Source organism: Alosa sapidissima, chromosome 3, assembly GCF_018492685.1.
Source record: "Alosa sapidissima isolate fAloSap1 chromosome 3, fAloSap1.pri, whole genome shotgun sequence".
NCBI classification, from domain to species: domain Eukaryota; kingdom Metazoa; phylum Chordata; class Actinopteri; order Clupeiformes; family Clupeidae; genus Alosa; species Alosa sapidissima.
The window spans coordinates 5,479,715-5,489,714 of NC_055959.1; the positions used below are offsets into that span (position 1 = coordinate 5,479,715).

The following is a 10,000-nucleotide window of genomic DNA, read 5'->3' on the forward strand; positions in this document are numbered from 1 at the left end:
TGGGTGATGCTGTTTGGTGCAGTGTGATATTGGGAGATGCTGTTTGGTGCTGAGTGATATTGGGTGATGCTATTTGGTGCTGAGTGATATTGGGTGATGCTGTTTGGTGCTGTGTGATATTGAGAGATGCTGTTTGGTGCTGTGTGATATTGAGAGATGCTGTTTGGTGCTGTGTGATATTGGGAGATGCTGTTTGGTGCTGTGTGATATTGGGAGATGCTGTTTGGTGCTGTGTGATATTGGGTGATGCTGTTTGGTGCTGTGTGCCGTCCACTCCTGGTCTGCCTCACCTCCTCGTCGTGCTCCATGTACTGGTTGTAGCGCTGCTCCATCATCTCCCGCTGCCAGCGCTCCTGCTCCAGGGTCTGCTGGATCAGCTGGGCCACCTCACTCTGCTCGCCCGGCTTCTCACGGCCAATGATGAACCTGTACGCATAAACAATCAGCCAATCAGAGCCGCACGTGGACAAGCAATACGGTTACTTATTTTTAAAAGAATATTTTTGGGCCTTCATGCCTTTATTCAGATAGGACAGTGAAGAGTGACCGGAAGTGAGTGGGAGAGAGATGGGGTGAGAAACGACCACCGGTCAGATTTGATCCCGGGTCCCTGTAGGCATTTGGACCCGAATGCTTGCTTCCTGCCAACAAAATGGTTCAACTGGAAGGATCTAACCAATGCTAACTGGCAGAAGCTAACCCCCTAAAGTCTGCCTCTTTGAAGAACCATTCACAAAGCCTACGTTGATATCACCTGATCGTCCCTAATATTGTACAGATCTTTCATATGACCAGTCAGCCAATATCGAATTGAATTATCTGTATTTATTTATGTGTCATCTTCTATGACTAATTTTCTAGAGGCACTCTGATCCCCACAATGGCTGAAGAGAGAAAATAAATCTCTAGTCTCTGTCCATAGTTTTGAGATCAGGAATTCAGTAGGAAAATGACAGCTAAGGCACAAAGATATGTCTCAGTAGCCGAGCAAGGGCCATTCACATCAGGAACGATGACGATATGAAATGAGGACATTCAAAGGATTCTGATTGGCTGTCTTTTTATCGTTCTTAAAATGGCTCTGAAAGTGATTCCCAACAATATCGTTTTACATATCATTATCATTATAGTATGTGCCATTGATGTTGTCATTTATATTTACTAGAGCAATACTTAACTGTTCTTTTTGCCATTATCGTTACAGTTATCGTTCCTGGTATGAACGGGCCTTAGTACTCACACTCCAAACACCACATATAGGTGCATTTAAATGTTATACATTAAACATGAATTGTAAAAGTGACCTTTCTCAAGGACGCAAGAGTGAGTGAAGCACTGCTTATGTGATTCTACCCAGAATTCCTCTGGTCACTGGTGGATAATTAGGCCAGTCTATCCTGACTTTTACATTAATAACCAGAGGATTTCTCACACAAATCAGGTCAATCTTCATATGTAATGCGTGACATTGAAGAGACGACATAATGGGACCACAGGCATATGTTCAGTAATATGTATTGTAGACTAAACCCCAGGAGTTCTTTTGGAATAGAAACTGTATCACAGTGTGGCAACACTATATTATCAGCAACTAAGAGGCTAAGCTAGAACTGAATTAAGAGAAAGACAAGGATGAATACATCATTTCTGTACCTATATTTAGTAAATGTTACGTCATAACAGAAACAACCCCCTACACATAATACAGCTGTCATTTAATAATCTGAACACCAAACACACACTTGTTCTGACCAGTCAGCAATCTGTCTCGGTTGAATGTCGAATGTACTAACCACTAAATTCATGTGTGTGTCTGTGTGTGTGTTTTTTGTGTGTAAAAGAAACCAACCTCAGTGGTTCCTCTTCCTTTTTCCCCTCTGGAAATGCTTGACCTTGGGCTACTTCAAGATATTTATATTCAAGAGCACTAACAAAAGGCATCCATACCAATATGAAAGCACCAGCTGGCATGAAATCAATGCCTGCCTTAACATTATTGTGTCCAGGAAAGGTTAATGTGTTTTTTGAATGACTCATACTCTTGAACTGCCATTCAAACACTAAACAACTGTGCGGTGTCATGTTAGATGAAGTAAAATGATAAGCATATCTCCTAACATCAATATTATCATTTTTATCAGTAGGGTGATATTTCTTCATTTGCCTTCAACTTGAACTTACTTATCTGTGATTCACCATTCACAGATTTGGCCCTTACCTCACCATTAGGCTACACTTACCTCACCATTAGGCTACACTTCAATTTCAGTACCATTCACAGATTTGGCCCTTACCTCACCATTAGGCTACACTTCAATTTCAGTCTCCGTATTACATCTTTGAGAATTAAATCTACAACCCAGAGACAACACTGTTTACCACCACATGGTCAAATGCAAACAGCAAATGGCATTCTGCAGCAGTCTGGTCAAATCGTAATCATGCTATTTCAATAGCATCTGGTCCATTAGTCACTGCCTGAATGCTAATGCTAGGCTAAAACAACAAGTACAAGTACAAGTATAAAGCAACAATGCGGTGCAGCATTTCTCCTTCTCTCCCCATTGAGGCAATAGATTTCCCTTATCACACTATCTCTGTGAACTTCTTTATTACAGTAAAACTTCTCTTGTGTTCATTCACCTTCTTTTTTATCTCTTTCTGTCATTCAAAAACCTCTCCCGCTCCTCTCTTTTTAATCTCTCTCTCTCTCTCTGTCTATCTCTCGAGCTTTGATTTATTCATGTGAGGCTCTATGCAGCTCTAACTGGTGTCATTGTGGGGGATCAACCACTCTGGCCAGCGATGCCTAAGGAAATCAAAGACAAACGGGTGTGAAAAGGAGAGGAGAGAAGAGGAGAGGAGAAAAGGGTTATGAGAGGGGATGAGGGGAGGAGAGGGGAGAAGAGGAGAGGAGAAAAGGGTTATGAGAGGGGATGAGGGGAGAAGAGGGGAGAAGGGGAAGAGAGGAGAGATGGATGAAGGCAGAGGAGACACGGGAGAATAGGAACATTCAGGGGGAAATGGAGAGGAAAGGAGAAGGGAGCTGACAGGTAAGTAAAAAGGAGAATTGAAAAGAATAGAAGATAAGTGAAGAGAAGAGAAGAGACTATAAGATAAGAGAAAGGAGGATAATAAAATAGAAGAGAAGAGAAGAGAAGGAAGAGAACAGAAAGGAAAATAATAAAATAGAAGAGAGAAGAGAATAGAAGAGAGGAAGTGAGAGGAGAGGCATGGCTACTGTGGGGTGGGAAGGACATGTAATGCTGATTCATGTGAGCGTCTCTGGATGCCGATATGAGTTGGGCTGTGCCTCCTATTTGAATATTTCCAAAGCAGATCTCAACGTCTCTGTGCTTTGGACCATGACTGCTGGCTCTGTGCTATTCCCTGTATTTGTTGGCATGTGCTCTCCCACGCACAGGCATTTTTCCAACCGTGTTTGCCAGTGCACGTTTCCTATCCGCAACCGAGGTACTTTTGGTATACTAAACAAAATCTATCTGTGCACCCATCCTACCTTTATCATGTTATCAAAACATACTGACTGATAACATAGGCCTTGTACAAGTTGCATGAACCACACCGCAACCCTCTGCAGTCAGTGAAGTTTGCTTATCTCAGACCTTGTGCGTCACTATCGGACGTGTTGTTACATGATCTTCCTCAGCTTGTGCCAGAGTGTCGCTCTCTGTGTGTGTGTGCATGTGTGTGTGTGTGTGTGTGTGTGTGTGTGTGTGTGTGTGTGTGCGTGTGTGTGTGTGCGTGCGTGGATGTGTGTGCCTGTTGCAGCCTTACTTGACACTGCCACTGGTGTTCCTCAGGACTGAGGCAGCGAAGCTCTGGGTGACACCCACCAGGCTGGTGCCGTCCACCTCCACTATGAGGTCATTCACCTGGATCCTGCATGGAACACACACACACACACACACACACACACACACACACACACACACACACACACACATACACACACCAGTTAGTCCTGTAGCAGACCAGATGCATTCATTCAAAGTGACTGGCACTACAGATAGACATGTATACAGTAGACCCTTTCAATGGCATAAACAAACATGTGCATTCCTAAGGCATTTCCGGTGGCACAGAAAACCACACTGAGCTAATGGTAACTTGGGGTTATAGTAACATGCATCACAAGCATCTGCGTTGGTTATAGTAACATGCATCACAAGCATCTGCGTTGGTTATAGTAACATGCATCTCAAGCATCTGCGTTGGTTATAGTAACATGCATCACAAGCATCTGCGTTGGTTATAGTGACATGCATCAAAAGCATCTGCGTTGGTTATAGTAACATGCATCACAAGCATCACAAGCATCTGCGTTGGTTATAGTAACATGCATCACAAGCATCACAAGCATCTGCGTTGGTTATAGTAACATGCATCTCAAGCATCTGCGTTGGTTATAGTAACATGCATCTCAAGCATGTTACTATAACATGCTTGAGGAACGTTTCAACCGGTACCCCTCGAGGAACAGATTGAAAGGGTCCATATAACTGTTTGCGATCTAAGAAACACCCGAGGCCATCTCTCTATGGAATGGACTCTAGTGTCAGCATTCTGTGAAGCAGCTGTGAAGAGCACTGTGTACAGTATATCTAATACATACTGTGACTTGCCATACTTTTACACCAAAAAAGGTTGATGCAGTTCAAATGCATCTACAACTATTATACTTGCTAGAGTAACTGGGAATGTGCCACTGAAATGCCTACACCACAGAGGAAGATGATAACGGCAGTCAGCAACATCATATTGCATAAATACTTTCATCCCATAAAACCGTTTGGCTTTGAGAGTCTGTTAACTGGAGTGTCCCTGTTGCAAATGACATGAATGATTGCAACCCATCATACCCCCCCCCCCCCCCACACACACACACACTCCTCAATAGTTTATGCCAAGTGCCAGGGGAGATTTGCAATCAGTTAATGGAGCATACAGTTGAACTCAGAAAATATGCTCAAATGACACAGGAACCATAAGCTACTGTAGAGAAGAGTTGTGGCGCAGTCATGATGGTTTATAGCACCACCTCCACATTATTCAACACAAGGTAGCTGGCCTTTGCCGACCTTCTCCTGACCTAAAAATAAAATCACCAAATCTCTTTGGCAGACTAAAGTAAATGCTATATGTATTTCCTAATTCCTCTCAGTAATTGCTGTGTGTCTGGGAGCAGTACAGGGATAGAGGACCCCTGTCTAAATCCTATCCAATCCCCTCTGATCCCTTTCCTTTTCTCCAGATGAAGCCCCATCCACCCCCCCCCCCCCCCCAGACCCCGAGGCAGCTAGGGGATCACACTGGTAGTGTCACCGTGGCACACCAGAGGGGGCACAATGCTGCGCTCGTACAGTGAGGTCTTCTGCAGTGTGAGCGACTGCCAGCAGCCAGCGGTCGTTGTTCTTGATGATGGATGATGTCTTACCCGATCTTAGAAGCGCGCTTGATTGGACTGATTGCCTGAAATGTCACTTTGACACATTAAAATTGACATTGACGAGTCTCGCGTTGATGTCATTCCAAGTTCAATTTGAATCTGTTTTTTTCGCTGAGGGGGTCACTAACAGTAGGCAACTGAACCATGTCATGTAACACCAAATATGCCACTGTGTGCAACAGTGGTCAATGCAATGGCCACATAAACCGTGCCCACCTGCCGTCTCGGTGAGCAGCGCCACCGTCTGTGACGGTCTTGACGAAGATGCCCAGCTTCTCCAGGCCCATGTCAGCGCCCGCACCCATGCCAATGATGCTAATGCCCAGGCCGTCGCCATCTGAAGGGAGCAGTGGCACAATACAGAAAACAGAGTGTGGGGATATGGCACATTAGATCGTATGAAAATCTATAGAATGAGTATCTATACATCACGTGCAAAAAGTAAGCATGTCGTTATCACATAATGACAAGTCACACACTTTTGCATTAAGTATGCTCATACGGTAAATATGCAAAATTCAGTTGCACACAGGTTTTCATGCTGCAAATATATTGATATATTGTAGCATTGCATGTTGGGTGGAGTGGGGTGGGGGGTGCAGGATGTACCTTTCTCCAGCTCCACGGGGAACAGGTCCAGCCTCTCCACACGTTTCTCCAACTCATACTCCGCCGACGCTGCCATGGGGTCCACGTCATCGTTACGCCTGTCGTAGTCCTCATTGGAATATGTGGTAAACACCTGCAGAGGGTTAAAGGTCAGAGGTCATGAGGTCAGATGAGGGCCAGAAATAACTGTGGTATACTGCACACTCAGTGTCAGGGTTTCCAAACGTAGATGTATCGCTGCAGAGAGAAATTCACAAATTGCTCCCAGACTTCATTGTGGTGCTGAGGGGTGCTCTAGTGTCGCATTGTTGAGTCACTGCTTTCCTAGACACTGAGACAAATACATTTCCAGGACTGAGCACTGCAGTGGACTCCAGGATGAGCTGCAGGCAAATGCGGTATCTCCTTCAATGGGCTTCACATTTACTTATATTCTGGCATTAGTTTCATGTGTGGCAACATCAGATAACTATAGGTGCCCTGAACATTAGTGCATGATACTCCCCTGGAGTCTACTTCTGGCAACACACACACACACACACACACAGACACAGACACACACACACACAAAGCCCCCTGGCACAATGTGTATCTTATTCATGCTGGGTGGAAGGAGACAGAGAAGCTTCCGGATGCAGACGGGTCAATTACACCGAGCGGGCATCATGTCCGGCAGGGATAATGGCCGACATCCACAGACTTCCCTCAGACGTGTCTCGACCACTGCGGGTCGCACCGCCCGGAGTAATAATGTCCATCTACTCACTCCTCTTCCGTCCAGATCCAATCTCAGCAATCTCAGCAAGTGTGTGTTTGTACAGTATGTGTGTGTGTGTGTGTGGATGTGGATGTGTGTGTATGCGTGTGTGTGTGTGTGTGTGTGTGTGTGTGTGTGTGTGTGTGTGGATGTGTGTGTGTGTGTGTGTGTGTGTGTGTGTGTGTGCGTGAGGGAGCTACAGTCTGAGTGGCGTGTGTGTCGGCATGTGTGTGTGTGTGTGTGCGTGTGTGTCTGCATGTGTGTGTGTGTGTGTGTGTGTGTGTGTGTGCGTGTGTGTGAGGGAGCTACAGTCTGAGTGGCGTGTGTGTCGGCATGTGTGTGTGTGTGTGTGTCTGCATGTGTGTGTGTGTGTGTGTGTGTGTGTGTGTGTGTGTGTGTGTGTGAGGGGGCTCACTGGCACTGGCAGCCTGCACACTGTCTCCATCACCCTTTGGAAGGTGCTTGAGTGCTGGGTGAGACTGGATCTGGGTTTAATACGCCTGACGGAGCATTCATTTTTTATAACCCTCTTATGTGCTCTTCCTTTTGGACGGTTTCTCCCCTTCAAAGCGCTCACAGGCATACACACAGTCAGACAGACACACATACATACTACACATACATACTAGAATCATTCACTTAGATCCAAACTTACTCCAGGTCTATTCCAAGGAAATGGTGCAGGGACAAAACTGATAGTATTGCCTCAGAGTGAGTGGCATACCTAATGGATCGGCCCTATGGATTAGCTTTGCTCCATGGATTTACATGTATACACTTGCTACTGGGTTGCTCTGTGCCTAAAAAATGCACACACACACACACCCACGCACGCACGCACGCACACAAACACACACACACACACACACACACACACACACACACACACACAGTAAGAGGCAGTGAGAGATAAGAAGAGGGTGAATGAGAAGAGTAGGGGTGGGGGCGTAAGTGAGATTTAATTAACAGCTGGACACAAGGGACTTGAGTTCATCTGCTGGCCAATGTGAGGGAAATCCTGCCCATGGAAGGACAAGGGAGAGAGGGAAAGAGAGAGAGAGAAAGAGAGAGAGAAAGAGAGGGGAGGGGAGAGGGAGAGGCTCTCTGTGAAAAGCCATTGCTCTGGTGTGCTCTTAGTCTGTCCTCATCGGAGGATGGCACCCAGATCTCAGCCAACATCGGGCCAGATCTGTCCCTAATATGTACTGCTTTTGTCTGCTCCCTCTTTGTATGTTTAATCTGTTTGCACCACACAACCAAGACAAATGACTTGTATGTGGAAAGCTACTAAGCTTCTATACCCATTTTCGACTCTAATTCTGATATTAAAGACATTATCTACACATGAGAAATTCATTATTTAAAACGGCGAAAAGATGTTACATATACATTGTGCTCATAGTGAGCACTTCTGGGTTATCTAGGGAAATGTTTTGCAGGACATGTTTAGCCTTTTCAGATATTGTGAATAAACCAGAGGAAGTAGAGGTACAAAAGAACAGTCCATTAAATGCATCTACTGTCCTCCACTAATCTAGGAGTTAGGGTTATTTTAATTCAAGGTAAATTCCTATTTAAGTCAGGAAATAAAGCAGGCTTCTGAGAAATACTCAGTGATAAGAGGAAGAACGTCTGGGGTATTTCCAAGTGTTTATGTTGAATTTTGAAGTACTTCCTCAGCTGACTGTAAAACATTGTGAAATAGAATGTGATGTGCTGTTGATAATCATGTCAGTTCAGATGCTGTAGCCCGATAGAAACATCTTCACCATACTATGTATTGCTGTAATGACTAAAGCCGATATTATAATAAAGGGTCTATTTATTAAAAGATAGGAAAGTGCATTTGACTGCGTAACAGTTTGACCATTAGCAAGGCTGTAGGTTGGCTTACAGTGCTGAGATACAGTATTGTAGAGAGAGAGAGAGAGGGAGAGTGAGAGAGAGGGGAAGAGAGAGGGAGAGAGAGAGTGAGAGAGAGAGTACAAGGACACTCGTGGGAGAGCCCCTTCATTCTCATGCTTTAAAGCTGTGCACATCAACATTCACTACCTGCCAACACAGCTCTCTCTCTCTCTGAAGGGGTGGGGTGGCAGTGGGCGACAGGGATATACACACACACACACACACACACACGCGCACATGTGCACACACACACACACACACACACTGTATCTGGCACCTACAACACACACACAGACAGACACAAATATACACACACACACACACACACACACACACACACACACACACATCCCAGCTATTTGGTGAAGTGTTGGAGTATGAATAGCATAAAATAACTGTGATCCCTGTTTGTATTCCCCATTTCCTATATCTATCATTCTCTCTCTTTCTCATTTTTCTTTCAACAATGTGATAGATCTACCAAAAGGCATCAATATTTAATCACACAGCACTGGCGATATCCCACGTGATCATTCTGCTTAAAAATAGATAAATAAAAAATAAAGGAGAGCAGCACACAGGCCAAACCATGTTTAATTTGAGCTTTTCTCTATCTTCTCTCTCTATCTCCACCTTTCTTTTCTCATTTCTCTCTTTGCATCAGTCCATCATTCCTCTGTACCGCTCTCCTAGGTGACTGAATGTTCTAACATTCATTTCCTGTGTCTGCCACATTCTCTTCTTTCACCCAATCTCTCTCTCTTCCCTATTTCCTATTTGTCTTTCACTCTGTAATTCTTTCTTTTTGCGTCTCTCCCTTCCTCTCTTTCTCTCTTCTGAGGCGTTTTCTCCCCACCTCTCTCTTTCTCTCTTCTGAGGCGTTTTCTCCCCACCTCTCTCTTTGCTGGAGCAGCAGGCAACGGCTTCTCTTCTCCATGTGAATGCTGCTGCCCTGATCACGTGCTCCCGTCTCTATGGCAACCTCCAACTTGCTGATTGTAATTTTGACACCTTTTTTTTTGCTTTTCCTCACCCTCTCTAGTGAAGATGGGGCAGGGAATTCTCTCTCTCTCTCTCTCTCTCACTCTCTCTCTCTCTCTCTCACACACACACACACACACACACACACACACACACATATACACGCTAATCAAACACACCAGTCAAAGACATACACATACATAAATGCAGCTCATACACTCTTAAAAACTGTACATAAATGACAGGGGAGCCAAAAGCAGCAGGAAAAGAAGTCGTTA

At 44.8% G+C, this 10,000-nt stretch overlaps 1 protein-coding gene across 3 annotated transcripts in view; it reads right to left on the reverse strand.

The window, feature by feature from the left end:
• Nucleotides 1-10,000, reverse strand: part of ppp1r9ba (protein phosphatase 1, regulatory subunit 9Ba) — a 62,459-nt gene that overhangs the window by 9,977 nt on the left and 42,482 nt on the right. For all 3 annotated transcript variants that reach the window (XM_042085163.1, XM_042085160.1, XM_042085162.1), the window contains exons 3-6: nucleotides 6,080-6,212; nucleotides 5,687-5,807; nucleotides 3,799-3,903; nucleotides 291-426 (exon numbers count right to left, since the gene is read on the reverse strand). In XM_042085163.1, the coding sequence (XP_041941097.1) occupies nucleotides 291-426; nucleotides 3,799-3,903; nucleotides 5,687-5,807; nucleotides 6,080-6,212 (495 nt within the window). The remainder of the gene's footprint in view (nucleotides 1-290; nucleotides 427-3,798; nucleotides 3,904-5,686; nucleotides 5,808-6,079; nucleotides 6,213-10,000) is intronic.